The following is a 17,328-nucleotide window of genomic DNA, read 5'->3' as shown; positions in this document are numbered from 1 at the left end:
AGAGCACTAGAGATGAATGGGCACAAGTCTCCCATTCAAATCTAGTGCTGAATGGCTGAGAAGCAGAAAACCTCAGCCAATCACAGAGCACTGGAGGTGAATGGAGAGCCTTGTCCTCATTTAACCCCTAGTGCCTGGGGATCCCTCACTGTCAGGAGTTCCATGGCTGTGCTCATGTCATGAATGTAGCCATGGAAATCATCCTGTCATTTAAATAACCTGTAAAAAAAAAAAAAAGTTTAGTTACACAAACACACATACATTTAATAAAATAATTTAACATTAAAGCCTCATCCAATTTTTTACACATATTTTACTCTTTCAGGGAATGAGTAAGGGGTTTTATGTACCCCTGTACTCATTCCCTGAAAGGATTAAAACTAAAACTTTTTTAAACGCTTAAGTAAAATTGCGGCAAATTGTGGCAATGTGCGGTAAAACGCGTCATAGGCGTGTATAAAAGTTCTTTAGCATTTCAAAGTTAAGCTTTAAAACGCTTATAAAAGTGCATATAAACACATATAAACATGGTAGGAATGTTTATATGTGTTTTTAAAACCATTCGTGTAGACCTAGCTTTAGGTTAGTGTAGAATAAATCTTAATTAACACCCATATGGGATGTCTTAGGAATCTGTTAGCATATATAAAATTATTTAAAGCATGTCTAGAATAACTTCCATGATTAGGTTTTAAACTTAACAAATCTCCCAAACTCCCTGTAAGCACATGTCTTCTCTTTTCTATATGAATACCTAGCTCATTTGCAATATTCAATTTCAGTTCAGAGCTTTTCCCACAGTTCTTCCTTTCTGCTACACATGACAGCAATTCAAAGCCTGGTTATGAACGATAAGCAGAAAGTGATAAACCAAAAGGACAGACCTATTTCATCCCATTACAGAGCAGTTGCCTAGCCTAAAATAAGTAAGTAGAAAAAAAGACTTTTTTGGGCAAAAATATTGTAAAAACAAGAATATTTAAATTTCACAACATATGACAACTCAAAAAAAATAAAGAAGAATAATACCACCCCATTCCATCAACACTGAAAAAAAGTACACAACAGTCTTCAACTCGAATCAATATGCTTTAAGAGACTGCGTGGGACGCAGACTTCCGGTTTTAGCCAGTCACGTGACTGTGACGTGTTTCAGCCTGTCTCGTGGATTGGAAAGTGATCTGTAGCCTGTTTTCAGTGAAACAATATGGCGGCGCCTGCTCGGAACCACGTGTGGGTTGGTACTGAGACCGGAATCCTTAAAGGTAAGTGATAGAGTTTGTATTAAAGCGCTACTGTGACGTGACCATTTAGGATGCAGCATGTGAAGTCTTATTAGTAACGCAGTATTTTGTGTTTGCTGTCAGAATAATCGGGACTCGCATTCATCTGCCTTCTTTTTTCCTTCAACTTGTTTTTTCAAGATTGCTATCAGTGAAAGTGCAAACTAGCTATAAAATGATATTTGCAGCTCAGCCTAAAAGTCATTGTTTCCTGTAACAGCTGATCATGTTTATATTAGTTTTCTCCAGACCTTAATGGCTTTTCCTATTGGTAACAGGAATGTAATGTATGTATGTATTCCCCACAGTCCATTCATTTCTATTGCAATCAATAGGTTCACTGTGCATAGAGTTTTCAAGGGTTGAGATCATGGGAGTTTGGGTAGCTCTATGTTTACATTCCAAGATAAATTATAGAGTTCAACTTTAAAGTATACTTTTTTTTTAATTTAAAACCTTTGCCCTAAATCACTCCAAATTAACATTTTAGGTATAAATCTGGTGAAGAAACAAGCCTCAAACTACACAGAAGTTTCCTCTCTGAACAAGGGACAGGAGGTGAATGTCTTGTGCTTTGGAGATCCACAAGAATCTGAGGTGAGAAAAGTACTGTTTTTACTTGTCCGCTAACACCAACCATTACAAGGCCCATAGCCGGATGGTCACCCCACCAAACTCGGTTATTTCTTATTTGTGAGGCTGAAATACAAATTTGGAAATGTGGGTAGGACACAAGTTATGCCCAAACTGAGATGTCCTTCTGGACAAGTACCTTGGTTTTTAGGTCTGCAGTTGCTGTATTTGAAAATTGAGCTTTCTGTATTGGTGGATGTGATGATAGTAATATTTCATCTTCTTTTTGTTCTACATAAAGAAAAGGCTCAGTGTTGCATGTAATGCACATGCCACTTCCTGATTGTCCATTTTAAATCCTATTTTTTCCTTAGGTTTTAGTGGGCAGCAGAGATGGAATAGTAAGAGTCTTCAACTGTGAAAAATCTAAATTTACTGAATTTCATGAATGCAGAGGAGGTGAAGGATCATTAAGAGGACTTGGTGTCCTAGACAAGTAAGTCTTTCAAGATCTGCCTAATTTATCTTGGTATAACATGATACATATATACGAATATATGTGTGTTTATTACAGCAAGTTGGGTCTTTTGCCATGTGGAAATAATAATCTCCTCTTGGTGACCATGGAGAACAGTGAACTTTTTCCTTTGGTTGATAAAGGGCTCTGCAATACTGAATAGATAAAGTCCATTGATTTTTAAACTTATCTACATATAGATGTATGTATGTATGTGTATATATATATATATATATAACAAGGACTTATTACTCCCTTTTTCCCACCTTTCATCTGTTTTACACTCTTTTACTGAGCTCTGCTGGCTAAAGGATCATCTGACAAAATTCCCGTTAACTTATTTGTCATAATGATGTATCCAAAGGCCTAAGTGGTAAACTGGTCTAACCCAGCATTTTTGTTGCTCTAACTATAGCTTTAGAAAGCTGTTCCTTTTGTGTCAGATCAGTATGACAGAGATGCAAATGGCAAATATATTTTTTTTAGGTTGTTTTTTGTATGGGTGTAGGCAGACTCACCTGGGTAAGGTACTTTTAGGTGCACATTTACACCAGCAGTGATAGATCAGCATTTCGCGAACTGGGACAATTTGCCCTGTGCTCTATTTCTTTTGTTTACAGTTTGTATGCGTAGGATGAAAATAGGACTAGTTACATTTTTGCTTTTCCATTTCAGTGGCATCATTACTTGTGTAGAGTCTGGGCTTCTGAAGTTGTGGAAAGAAGGATCATCTGAAAATGTAAGTTGTTTTTGTTGATGTAATAAGATTTAAAGCAGAACTTCTGGCAATTAGTTGAATACAATGATGATTTGCTTTTGCATGAGCTGTTTTATCTAGTTGAAATTTTACCTAATTCTTCCACACAGAGTATCCCTGTCTGGCATTGCAGGTGACTTGATTTATCTTCCTTAGGTGACACTACCAGGTCTTGTCCCTAGTCCTACCCCTATTTGTCACTCCTTTGTGACAAAAGTAATATGCACATCTGTAACTCTTCTTTCTTCTCCTATTAGCATGCTCTTGCAGAGCTTGTGCACATGGCCAGGGGCTCTGCAAGACCTGGATCTTCATGCTGCTTCTCCTTTTACTACACTTAGCTCTGTTTTACAGGGACTACGAGAGGCTGATCCTGTGTCAATTCCTACTTTAAATAACGTCAACAGAAAATAAATGTAATATATTAGTGAACATATATTTTATTTCTGCCAATCCTTTTTTACTTTAATAGTTTAATCCAGTGTTTCTGAACCAGGGTTTTGTGAAACCCTAGAGTTTCTTCAGAGGTTGCTAGGGATGCCTTAAACAATGAACAGTTTGTGCATCTCAGACCAGTTTACCTGACAGCAATGATCTTTTTGGCTGTCTATAAAGGTGGCATTGTTTCAAATGTCCAGCAATGTAAGAAGCTGTAAGAACCACAGACTACAATGATATTACTCAGTGAGCTATGAATATAATAATAATTGCAGGGGTTCTGAAAATGTATAAAACTTATTTCAAGGGGATCCCCATGTTAAAAAGGTTGAGAAAGGATGGTTTAATCTGTAATCTGTTTTTGTGTTTTGTTGTAAATACCCAAGGCATTCAGATGAAGACACATTTGTAGGGCATGTATGTAAACGTGCTTGCCTGTTAAATGTTGTGTATTCTGCTTAAATACTTATGTGATAAGGTACCTTCTTTGTCAGCAGAATGTATTGTAGTCTGGCTCACTCACACTGTTGCCCCTAATAAATAAAAAAAAAAATATATATATATATATATATGTGTATACATACAATTCGTAACTAATAATTGCAGTATGTTCATTTTATTCCTTTGCTAATTTTAAATCCTCAATATAAGCTATGAAACTCCAAGCCTCCCCCTCCCCCATTAAACTAAATATATCCTATTTTTGAGTGTAAATAAAAATAAGTTTTTACTGTTTACTTTTGTGCACACATTGTATGGTTTCACTTTACTAGAGTGCTGATCCCACCTATATTATGCAGCGGAAGTTTTTAAAATTTACACTGTGGGTGTTTTTTTTGTTTTTTTTTTTTTATTTTTTTGTATAATTTGTAAAATCACATTAAATTTATAGAAAGCATGTTTTGTATTAGCTTGAGATACAAGTAGGTCCTGGAGTTGCGAAGATGCGGCAGTGTGATGTTCAACGTACCAAAGTTGGAACTGGCGGAAAAGAGAATGACTTAAAAATCTGGGATTTGCAAAGAGCAGAGGAGCCTATTTTTAAAGCCAAAAATGTAAGTTGGCTTATATGTTGTGACACCTGTATGATTAGTCATATTTAGAATGTTACCAGTTTGAGAGGTTTTGATATCATACATTCTTTTACCAGCAGCTGACCTCCTATTGGCCTTGCTTCAAACAGGTTTTGCCTGGTGACCCAGGCCTTTAAATTCCCAAATTTGTAGGCGTACTTTAAAAGGAAAGCACTTATTTGGCTGTGGTTAGGTGGCACATATGAAGTACCACTTAGCTGTGCACTGCAAACTAAGAAATTATGAAGTAGCCCTATTCACATTTTTCCAGCAGTTTTTACACTAAACTAATAGAAAAAACACAATTTTTTAAATTCTTTTAGGGTTAATTGATTTGAAGAGTTCATTAGTTTGTACTTTACTAGGTGCATACTTTTTCAGCTCCTGGGGCTAATTTACACTTGTGTTGTAGTAATGCACCCTACACACAGAGTGTGTGCTCTGGAGTGCTATTGAAAAATAGTAGTGCTATTGAAAAATAATAGCACTAAAGGGAACGCACGTGCATTGTAGCCCTTCACAGCACAAGGTAAACACTACCATGGTTTGTGGTACGTTGATAAAAATCATGCATTACTTTCCCACAAACCAACAGTTTGGGTGTCTTGTGACACTGCCCTTTTTGTAAATTATCTTTTTATGCAGTGGCCTAAATAGAGACCAGAATGATTTTTTTCATTATCAAGAGAAAACCACCAGCCTGTGAACTAAAACTATGTTGGAGTCATGACTTAATAAAAGAAACACTTCTATTCAAAACATTTGCTTAATATTGTTTAATTTTAGGTGAGAAACGATTGGTTAGATCTCCGTGTACCTGTATGGATTCGAGACCTGGGTTTCATTCCTGAGACAGACAAAATAGTCACCTGTACAAGCTATCATCAAGTAAGTATGAAACCTCTTGGATATAGTTTGATGAACCTAGGTTAATAATTTTAGTGTGCTTTGTAATGGGCAAAATGGAAACCTTTGGAAGAGCATTTTAACAAGGTCTTCCAAAGGTCTTTAACTAGTCATAAGCTCAATCTAACCTAGTTAAGATCTTACTATTGTGGCTTACAGGAATCCATAGCTGAGGAAGAGAATGGATAATGAGTCTTAAAGATCTAAACCCAATCAATAAAATCATATGCAGTGAAAAAAAGTCCTAGCCCTTCCATCCTCTCCCACTATCCAAATTTAGCTTAAGCAACTGGAGCAGCAATTCATTCATGTTGCTAGTGTCTCTGTATTGGAATAGAGTACTAAAGACAATTCCGCTTACAAAAGAATTTTCTGCCGCTTCTCCCGCACGCACTGACGCATGCACCAACTGTATTGCACTAGACAGTCTGTAGATGTGGTGACTGTATTTATTTTCAAACAAAGTATATTTTCTGCATTATGTGTTTTGTGCAAGACTAGAGTTCACTAGTGCTTTTACTGATGTGATTCCTCCCCCAGGTTAGAGTATATGACCCCGCTACTCCACAAAGACGGCCAGTTTTGGAGGCTTTATTTGGTGAGGATCCACTAACTGCATTGAGCATTACTCCAGATGGCAGGTACTTTAGCCTTTAAAATCGAGCCCTTCATTTCACTGTAGTGTGATGTTTCTGTAGACTTTCTTAATGTCTTGGGACAATTGGACATTTCCTCACATTTGATCTATGAAATGAAGCTGTTGAGTAGGATTAGGGTTTGACAAGTACTTGAGTGCATTGCTGTGAACTACTGAAATAAACTTACTTTTGGTAAATATTTAACTTGGAAATGCTATAATTCAATTAAGGCATGTACTATTTTTTCAGAGGGTTTCTGTATTTCTGGGGAAGTGCTGCAGTAAGATTAATATTAATATTAAACAGGATTTATATAGCGCCAACATATTACGCAGCGCTCTACATTATTAAGGGGTTGCAAATGACAGAATTCAGACAGTGACACAGAAGGAGAGGACCCTGCCCCAAAGAGCTTACAATCTAGGAAGTGGGGGAAGGTAACACACAGTGGGGGGGATATGTATTGGTGGGAAGTAGTGACAGTTTCAAAAGACAGAAGAAGATGGGTAGGCAAATTTGAAAAAATGAAAATCATGGGCTTTTGAGTGTTCTTTTAAATGAGCAGAAAGAAGGAGCAAGCCGGACGAGGAAGACCTTTCCAGAGAGTTGGGGAAGCTCTAGAAAAGTCTTTTAGCCATGCGTATGATGAGGTTGAGTGAGGAAGTCAGTAGTAGGTCATTGGAGGAGTAAAGAGAGCAGCTGGGGGGGGAGTATTTCTTTTTACGAGGTCAGAAAGGTAAGTGGGACAAGAACTGTGTAGGGATTTGAAGGCAAAGCACAGGAGCTTGAATTTGATTCTAAGGTAAAACGGAAGCCAACCAAGAGAACTACAAAGAGATGCAGCAGGAGAGGAGCAGTGGAAAGGATGGATGAGTCTGGCTGCAGCACTCATAATAGATTGTAGAGGAGAGAGTCGGATTAGTGGAATACCAGAGAGGAGCATGTAAAAGTAGTCCAGACGAGAGATAAGAGCTCTGAATATTGGGGGTAAATGAGAAGGCAGAATCAAAGGTGATGCCAAGACAACATGCCTGAGGTAAGGGACGAATACCAGTTTTGTTAACGGGAAAATGTGAGAGTGAGATTTGAAATTTGAGGGGGCAAGATGATGAGTTCTGTTTTATCTAGGTTGAGTTACAGAAATCTGCCAGACATCAATGATGAGATGGCTGACAGGCATCACCTTATTCAGAACTGAGGGAGACAAGTCAGGGGTGGACAGATAGATAGATTTGAGTGTCATCAGCATACAGATGGTACTGTAAGCCAAAGGAGGATATGAGACTACAGAGTGAGGAGGTGTATAGAGAAAAGAGAACGGGCCCATGGACTGACCCTTGGGGGACACCAACAAGGAGGGTGGGGGGCGGTAGACAACAACAGGTAGATGGTGGAAAAGACAGATGAAGTGGACTTTAAAAGAGGTGAGAGAATGAGACCCACACCACCCCCTACTCTGTTGCAAGGTCCAGGAGTATGTGTAAAGTGCAGGCCTTAATTGGGGAGAGCAGCAGCGGAGGCAGAGTCTGAGGAGGAAAGCCAAATTCTAGTGAGAGCCAGGAAGTTTAAAGATTTAGAGAGAATAGTTGTTGTGTATAGAGGTTAATTTATTGCCAACAGATCTGGCATTCCATGAACTTATGGGTAGGGTGAATGGGGATGAGGTTAGAAGAAGGGGAGTATCTTGCTGAAAGTTTAGGGAAGAGAGAGGTTGTGAGGGGGACCAGGGTAGGGTTGGGTGAGATGTCACCAGAAAGTAGCAGTAGAGAAAAAAGGAATAGAGCCAGCAAAAAGAGTGCAGAGTGAATAATACATTTTAACAGATAACTGTAAACCATATGAGTATGTTAAACAAGGTGGCAAATTGAAGTCCATGAGAGCAGGTTCTGTAATATGGGTTGAAGTGAAGCTTATAGGCTTGTTGGTATTGGATGAGTCACTCACAGTTCAGAATTGCAGCAGTAGAGGTTGTGTTGGAGTCAAGGTGGGCAGCACAGTGGCTCAGAGGTAAGTGCTCTGACCTTTACAGCATTAGGTCCCAGGTTCAAATCTCGGCCAGGACATTATCTGCATGGAGTATGCAGGTTCTCCCCATGTTTGCGTGGGTTTCCTCTGGGTACTCCGGGTTTCCTCCCGCATCCCTAAAACATGCAGTTAGGTTAGTTGGCTCCCCCAAAAAAAATTGACCTTAGACTGTATTAAAGACATATGACTGAGGTAGGGACATTAGATTGTGAGCCTCTTTGAGGGACAGCTAGTGACATGACTATAGACTTTGTACAGCGCTGCGTAATATGATGGCGCTATATAAATACTGTGTAGTAGTAATAATAAAATGAATCAGTCCAAACTCGGGACATGGGAGTTGCAGAGAGTAATTGTATGTCCAATTCTGTTCCAATTGCTGCTTCAATTCCTTGCATTATGTCTCATCGCACTTATAATTTGACACTTGGAATTTGGACACTTGACCTTGTCTGTTTAAATAGAAGTGCTTTGCGCCCTGAATATGGATGGATAGATTGATGGGAGTAACAAGGAATTTGGGATATCAGTTGAGCCTGGGGAGGGGTTGGCAGAGCATTAAATATCAATGTGCACTAAACTGGAACAAAGGGATAGTGAAGAGATAAATCTATGGGGAGATTTAAGTTGCAATATTATTTAAGGTGCAATAACTTCATCTACAATGGCAGACGTACCATACACAATCCAATGAAGATTGCAGGGCAAAACAATTGGAAACACGGATAAAATTTAGCAGGCAGAATGGGAGACAAACCATACACAATCAGATGAAGATTGCTGGGGAAAACAGTTGGATACACAGGGATGAAATTTGGCAAATAGTATTACTTTACTTGCTTCAGAAGTAGCTTTCATTGTTTTTTCTTTAGTTAAGGTTTTCTTCATAATTAAAAAAAAAAAAAAAAAAACTGACAGGGATGGTGAAACCTTCAAAAAATGACTTGTAGCGGGTCTGCAGATGTAGTAATTTGAGTGGAGAGTCCTTGTAGTCACCCATTATCTTTCCTGACCTTTAAGGTGTTTGCACATTTGAAAAATCCTAATTATGAACTCTTTCACATACAGGTCTGTAGTGGTTGGAAATTCTCATGGTAACATGGGCGTGATTGACTTAAGAAAAGGTAAGCATGTTTGGTTTATTTAGTGTAGTGTACTTTTTTATAAAGAAAAAATAAGTTACCAAACATTTCCAGTTTTGTTAATTGCTTTCATGGAGCTCTGCTACACTCTTCAGCTGCCACTCCAATTCAGTTTTTCTGGCTAATAGTTATTAAAGCTAATAGCTATCTTTCAGACAGTTTCCTGTCTGTAATATTGATTTGCAAACAAGCATATTGAAATGGGGATAAGATCTTTCTGATTAACAGGAGTGATCTCCCCCAACTCCCTTCCTTCCTTTTTACCTGCATTGCAGTCAGCCATTGTTGTGTCTTAGAACATGGAATTGTTTAACCTCCCTAGCGGTCTAATTCCTTCCAAATTTCCATGCAAAAAGTGATACAATTTTTTGCATGGAAACTTATTTTTCATTGTAGGCTATAGTTCCTAGGCATAACTCAACGATATTTAAAAATATTAACAAATTTAATAAAACTTTAAATAAAACACAAAAATCTGTTAAAAAAAAAAAAAAATAGGTGTATATATATTTATATGAATATTTCTTTGTATTGGACACAATACAGCTATTTTGTATTGAATCCCAAAACAAAAATATTTGAATTTCCCGCCGATCCTCATCCACAACGACCCATGCACTGGCGTTACCGGGAAACCCCGGAGATCGTCGCTGCTGCATTCGCCAGTTAGAGATCGAGGAGGAAGGACGTGTCCCCAGGACCTGCAGGGACCAGAATGCTGTTTTTTTTTTTTTTTTTTTTTTTTTTTTTTTTTAGCTACCCCGAGTGTGACTTGGGGAATACTGATTTTTTTCTTTCCTATTTTACCTGGAAAATCTACCTGATTGTCTGATTGGGGAATACCGCTAGGGGGGGTTAATGACCATTACTATAGAAATGGTTTGATGAATGAGTTGTGTTTTTTTGTTTTTTGTTTTTTTCTGTGTGCCTGCTTTCATAACAAATGTCCCTTTTCTGAATGACTGTATATTTTTACTCTTAGGTCGGCTCCTATATGCCCTGAAGGGCAGTGCTGGTTCTGTGCGCTCCATTCAGTGTCATAAGTCAATGCCTATTGTTGCTTCCTGTGGCCTAGACAGGTTTATGCGTATCCATAGCCTCATTGACAAGAAACTTCTACACAAGGTATATAATTAGGGTTTTTGGACAAAGTGGTCAGCAATGGCAATTCCCATATTTGTTTTTATATGTGCATTATGAGAAATCTATTGGGAAAAATATTTAGGCTTCAGGTAGTGACTTTTCTATATATAAAAATACCATTTTGCTGGCACTCAAAAGGATCCTGGAGTTACAGGTGGTACAGATGGAGACCACACAGTTACAGCAGTGAGGCATTTAGATGCTTACATTTGTAGTGTCATAGGGGCCTGAATCCCTGAAAAAAAACTCTGTAACCAATATAGAAGGTAAGGTGGGCAGGCATTGGCGGCACATTTTTCTTCATTCTCTCCCACTGTTTTCAGTAAGGGGCACATAGCTGTAAAACCGACTGTGCCTAAAGTGAGCAAATGCTGAAAGAATATGTAAGCTGCCATTGCTGCTATTATTACAAAGAATGGCAATTGCCTGGATGTACAGCTGATGCTTTGCTTTCAGTAGTTTGTCACACACTTAAAACAAGAATGCAGATAACTGTAGCAATTCCTAAACAACTGACCTGCATTATCATTATGGATCAGTGATTCAGAACATAATTTATGAAATCCTTTGCGTAAGGATTGAAGAAAGTGTAAGGATTGAAGAAAGTGAAAGTGTTTGGGTTCAGGAGCTTGTCAGGATTTACAGACCTATTACCAAAGCTACAACACATGACCTATAATAGCTAATGTTCATTTTTTTTAGCAAATAGTTGGCATTATTTGCTGTCAAGTAATGACATGTATAAAGATTTGTTTTTCTGTAGAATACTTGCCCAACCATACACTTACCAGAATTTTTTCCATCTCAAACCTCATTTGTTTTACTACAAAAAAAATCTGTAAGCTGAACCTAAATGTTTATTTGAATATATTTGGCTGTAACATTTATTGTGTTTTTATATTCTTTTAACAAACATCAATAGGTTTTAGCAAAGTTTATGCTTTATTGCAGCCACTTGGTGGAGCATTCCCTCTTCTTACCAGTTGATTTGCATCTTCACAGGGACTGTAGTGGGGGAAAAAAAACTGCTTCCTTTGGTTTGGAATTTTTTATAGGGATTAATGGTAGAGCATACAAATGGTGCCTGAAATAAATCCTAATCATTTTATTGAAACTGCACAACGTGGAAATTGAGGAGTAAACTTAATCTGTAATGGTCATAAAAGGTTATTCTTGCAGAGAAAAGACAGTATACAAAGGAAAGATGTTTGTTTCGCTTTTATCTTTAATATATAAAATTATGTATAAAAAAGTGTATCTTTTAGTTATTGCAGTAATAGGTGGGTTTTATTAGGATTTCCCCATATGTAGTAAATTCACCACTGTAATTTGTTCTGGTGATCATTGTAATCTACGGACAAAGTAAGAACAAATCCAGCATTTTGCAGTTGTGCCAAGAATTGTTGAGTTGAATGGAAGTCTTCCAGTGGAGATTCCTGGTAACTTAACAATTGTCAAATGTAGATTTCTGTGCCTTATGCCAGGGGTGTCCAACTCTAAGGCACAGTGAGCCAAAATTAAAAACAAAGACAATGTCGTGGGCCAACCTTACAATTTATTGAAATTTTTTTCCTTTTCATTAGATATAATACCTTTTCATATGGAAACAAAGAGGTTTTGCTTCACATTCAATCTGGAACAAGCCTATAATAAAGAAAAAGGCAAAATAATTAAAAAAAAAAAATTTTTTTTCACTATTTGTAGCCTTCAGAGTTAAATTTCAGCAGTAACCTTTTTGTACAGACTAACAATAACAATTTTCTTATATGAAAATCCAAACAGTCAAGTCCTTGCCTTGGGAGTGGGAAGAAAAAATATAGCTGAGGGGGGAGTGCTGGAAATGCCGGACGTGGCTAATGCGGGGCTGGAACTCCCTTTTTTATTGAAATAGCGCCGCTACTAAAATTCCTGGCATTACTTGCGTCTTTAAAACAGTCCACGCATAGGCAGAGAATCCGCTGATCTATAGATGTGAGTGATGCTGGGAATTTCAGTAGCAGCGTTTTTTCAATGCAATGGCGGGCCAGCTGCAGTTCATGTTTAGGATTACTTTGGGGGCCAAAAAAAGGATGTTGGAGGCCAGAGTTTGACATCCCTGCCTTATGCTATGTACACACGTGCAATAATTGTAGTTGGAAAGGATCTTTCACAATCCTTTCCAATAACTAACGACTGCATAATGCATGAACGAGTGCTGTACATACAGCACGGTTCAGCTCTATGGAAAGGGGAGGGGGCAGAACGACGGGGCAGAACGACGGAGCAGCACTCCGCTGTGCTCTCCTCATCCATCGCCCGTGGATCTGCCATGATGGTCGTTCGGACGATGGACGACAAGCTCTCTACACTCAAGATTCTCGTCCGATATTACGCCCTGAGCTGATTATCGGACAAGAACTATTCCAAGTGTTTACCTAGCCTTAGTTTCTATTGCTTTTCTATGGCAAGAAAACTGTTTTCCTTATTGGCACTAAAACCGTAAAAGATTAATATGGCAAGAGCTTAACCCTCCCTTACTCTACCCAAAAATAAAAAAATCTCTTTATTGATATAGTGCTGTTTTATGTTTGTGAAACATTCATTCTTTATCATTGGTGACTTCTACAGGTGTACTTGAAATCGCGGTTAAATTGCCTGTTGTTGACGTCAAGTGACAAATGGGAGGTAAGCAGGACACATGCTGAAATGCCCAAAGGCAGCTTTTATAAAAGATTTTCCCTGAAATGTGCAGAGTAAAAACACAAAGCAACAAGAACACATAGTAAATTTAAAGTAAATGCATAGCAACCTTTTTAATGTAATGTTTGTCTAAAGTAGGGAAGACTTACAAACCTGGATATGATGTTATTCCTGTGTGTGTATGTATGTATCTATCTGTATCTATGTATGTATGTATATGTATCTACATATATGTTCCACCATCACTTGAAAACGCACGGAGACATTTCAACCAAACTTGCTATACATATGACTATAAGTTGTGTGCGTGCACCAGTCATCTTTGTACAGTGCTGTGCTAGATGTCAGAGCTATATTTGGATGTATGTGTTTTATATACACTAGGAAACGCATCAACACATTTCAACCAATTTTGCTAGACATATGACTCAGACTCATATGAGTGCACCGCTGATCTTTGTACAGCACTGTGGTATATGTCAGAGGTATATTTGCATGTATGTATGCTCAGTGACAGTGTGCCTTTTGCTTAATACTCTAGCTTTATTTGATTCCTTTTCCTGTTTAATATAAGATTGCAATAAATAATTACCTGGGCAACGCCGGGTAATCAGCTAGTAGTATATAAGTAAGAGAACACACCTGCTGAGAGCCACACAGGGACTGCAGTTATATTTATTATTTTAGACATAAATAATTTCTATGCTTAATCTAAAAAAGCAAATATTTTTTTAATTATGTAAAATATCTATTTTACAAAACTGTAATTGTAGGGTTATCGCTGGAGCAGTGCTTGGGCCTTAGCATTTATATTTACCACCCATTAGGCGTCAAGACTAAGTTTACATTTTTTCACTCATTATCAGGAAGAAGAGTTGATGCCACTTCCCATGCAGGATGTGAAAGATGAGGAAGATGAAGTCTGGGATAATATGGAGACTGTGATGGAAAAAAACTCTTCCAAAAAGCAAGGAGGAAAAAGGGAAAGCATTGTAGAGGATACATCAATTGCAAACTCTCCCAAAAGGAATAAGAAAAGGAAGGGAGTGTGAATAATGTTTAATGGGTAAAACCACCCTGGAAGACTGGTTCTCTTTACCATCCAAGCAGTGACAAGACCGCACTCTGCACATGGAGTTGAACTTTATGTACCAAACTTGGTTTTCTTGCCTCATTATGAAGTAATGTTGTGGTTGGCCAGAAACTGAATTACACAATCCTATACAGTCTGTTATGGATCAGAAAAAAACATGGATTTGTCTATTTGATCTTTTATATATGTACATAATTGCTTAGCTTATATTGTAAATTATCTTTTATGTCTTCAGAAAAAAATGTCCTCGCCTTTTATAAAGTGTTCTTTAAGGATTGGTGTAAATAAACATTATATCCACCATAAACCAAAATAAGGCACTTGAATAAAACAAAACGTAACTTTCACCCAAGGATTACTAAGTTTTAGCAGACCATACACATTCTTGAACACAAATACAAAACAATCTCCAATTTGTTTGGTAAACTATAAAAATGAAATTTTGTTAAACTGGATATCAAACCTCAAAATCAAGTACCCAAAATCTTCTGTAGGGGCTTTTACATACCTTTTACAGATAACCAATTTAGTGGCCATTTTAATCGAGGGAAACTAGTATTGTTGCTTGTTATATACATGTTATTGTAACTCATTTCATTGCTATTACAAAGTGGTTAACAAGCTCCCTATGCGATAGCATTGGGCAAATGGCAGATCCATTTCTGGAGACATCAGCAATCTATAAGACCACTTAATGTCTTGCTTGCCCTCTGCTGGACCCAGTCAAGTAAAAACACTGTAGTTGATCATCTATTTACCTAGCTTTTCAGATAGGATTTTACAGCTTGGAACCCAGTAGTGCTCAGAGCTAAAAAGCTTCTAGATTTGTTGGGTGCAGAGGAATGAAAAGGACAGATTCTTTTCTTTATTTCCATTTTCCATCCTGACTGTAGTGTTTGCTTGAAGGCCCTCATGAATGCCAGGTCCAACTTTTTTTTCCTTAAATGTAATTTTTTATTAAAGATTTTAACAAGTATACAACAATGCAGAATCAGAATAAAAAAAAAAAAATTAAACCGCAAGAAAAAGGAAGGTGTAAAATATAGACTGATGTCAAAACATAAAAATAAACATCAGGAAGTACATACAAAACCACAGGAACAAAGACAAGATTACAAATACACCTGTGTTCGTAACCTTCGTACTGATTATATCAATAAATAATCGGTACTTATCTAGCATCAAGTAAAACAAATGCGCATTCCTAAATCAACGCCTTTGCAAGATCACAATGCACTTTCTGTTGTATATTTTCAATGTTGTAGACCAGGGGTGTAAAACTCTGGCACGTCGGCCAAATCTGGCCCGCGAGGATTTGGGAAAATTAATTGGCATCTGGTCTGCCTGCTCGCCAATGCCTTCTGCACAGAGTGATGCCGCTACCACAACTCACAGCATCACTTGCACAAAGTTCTATAGACGCATGTAATGCTGGGAACTGCAGTCCCGGCATCACTCGCGTCTATGGAACAGCTGTCTGCTTATGTGAATCCGCATTGGGCTGTTCCATAGACGCGAGTAATGCTGGGAATTGAAGTCCCAGCATCACTTGTCTTCTGTGTCTCTTCTGAGACCGGTCGCTTTTCCTAGCTCACAGCAGGAGAAATAAATTTACTCAGATCTGCAGGAAACAAAAAATAAAGTACAAGGTAATCATCTGTGTCTCACTTTTCTGTCTCTTTTGTAAATAACTTTCTTTTTCTTTTCTAACAAGTGTTTTGAAGATATCAGATATGAGCACATAATTTATACATGTGTAACATTCATTTCATTATTTGGTGTCAATTGAATATTAACATTAATGCCATCTTTATTCAAATCTATTTAGGAACTGTAGCTAGGGGCCAATTAGTGCTTACATTACATTGCCAAGTATTTTCTTGTTCCAGATTGCATGTTAAGCAATACCTATTTGTTTCCATATAAAAATGTTTTATATTTAATTTGAAGGAATTACTTCCTATTTTTTAAATAAATGTCAAGATTTGCCCCGGATTTGGGCTGAGTTTTAAATTTTGACCCTCTGTGTATTTGAGTTTGACACCCTTGTTGTAGACAGTTATAACTGTAAGAGTCTCCTTTATTCTAGAGACATAGCAGTCAGTCACTACAGGTGTTCTTACAGGAAACTAAGGTGTTGAGAGAGGTTTCATTTAGATGTAAGCTTGCTATGAGAATGCCCTCATGGGGGCATGTATGAAAACAAGAATTTTTTTTTTTATGCGTAAATTTTATTTTTTTTATATAATTATATCTATTCAGTGTCAGTGACTTTAAAGTACAGTGATCAAACACAGCAAAGTTTAGCAGAATTTCAAAGGCCAGTAATAGCAGTATTCTCATTTGTCTCAATACAGGTGTACGTTAAGGGGGTCCACAAAACAAAAGCCTTTTCTACTCCTCCTCCTATCTCTTTGTCAGAAGGAGGGCATTTTAAATGTTATATGCATTTCACATTTTAAGAAAATAAATAATAGGTAATTCTATAAGTAGAATATGTATGGAAGGCATATAACACCGGGGAATGCATTTTTTGTTGAGTTAGATCTTACACTTGTTTTTTTTTAATAATTTTTGGGTGGTGAATCCAGAAATGACCCCTTTTTTTGCTATCACATCCAGTTTTTATGATACAGGGTACCCTTCATTTTTGTCAAAAAACATACAAATTTTACATACAATTAAAAAATAATGAAATATTACATTGAATGTACTGTTTATTTAAATTTATTTTGTCCATACAAAAGATTTATTGTTACTCTGACATTTTTTTTTTACAGTAAAACATTTGAAAAATAATTGGGTAAGCGGTTAAGGTAAAAATTTACACTTATAGCTTTTCCTGGAGTGTTCAGTGTTAGGACAATTCCGCCGGATGTTCCAATAATAGTCAGCCATCATATGTACATCCCATCTACCCTGATACCATCCTTCAATGACCTTCGAATCTTGGAATTGTTCACCTTGCTCATCACTGACTGCACCAAGGTTTTCCCGTAAGTTAGAAAGATGGCTATGCAGAAAATGCACCTCAATGCTTATATTGCAACCAAGCATTTTG

General features: G+C 37.4%; 1 protein-coding gene across 1 annotated transcript; it reads left to right on the top strand.

Moving 5' to 3' along the window:
- Positions 1 to 1,141: 1,141 nt before the first annotated feature.
- On the top strand, positions 1,142 to 14,614 carry WDR74 (WD repeat domain 74). Its single transcript, XM_072421608.1, has 11 exons — positions 1,142 to 1,265; positions 1,774 to 1,880; positions 2,231 to 2,352; positions 3,049 to 3,112; positions 4,480 to 4,623; positions 5,428 to 5,529; positions 6,088 to 6,188; positions 9,279 to 9,334; positions 10,335 to 10,477; positions 13,103 to 13,159; positions 14,041 to 14,614. The coding sequence occupies exons 1-11, from the start codon at positions 1,208 to 1,210 to the stop codon at positions 14,224 to 14,226; spliced, it is 1,140 nt and encodes a 379-aa protein (XP_072277709.1). The 5' UTR covers positions 1,142 to 1,207; the 3' UTR covers positions 14,227 to 14,614.
- The last annotated feature ends 2,714 nt before the right edge of the window (positions 14,615 to 17,328 follow it).

Source organism: Pyxicephalus adspersus, chromosome 9 (assembly GCF_032062135.1).
Source record: "Pyxicephalus adspersus chromosome 9, UCB_Pads_2.0, whole genome shotgun sequence".
NCBI classification, from domain to species: Eukaryota; Metazoa; Chordata; class Amphibia; order Anura; family Pyxicephalidae; genus Pyxicephalus; species Pyxicephalus adspersus.
The sequence above is the reverse complement of the archived record's forward strand: the minus strand, read 5'-3'. Positions and strand labels throughout refer to the sequence as shown.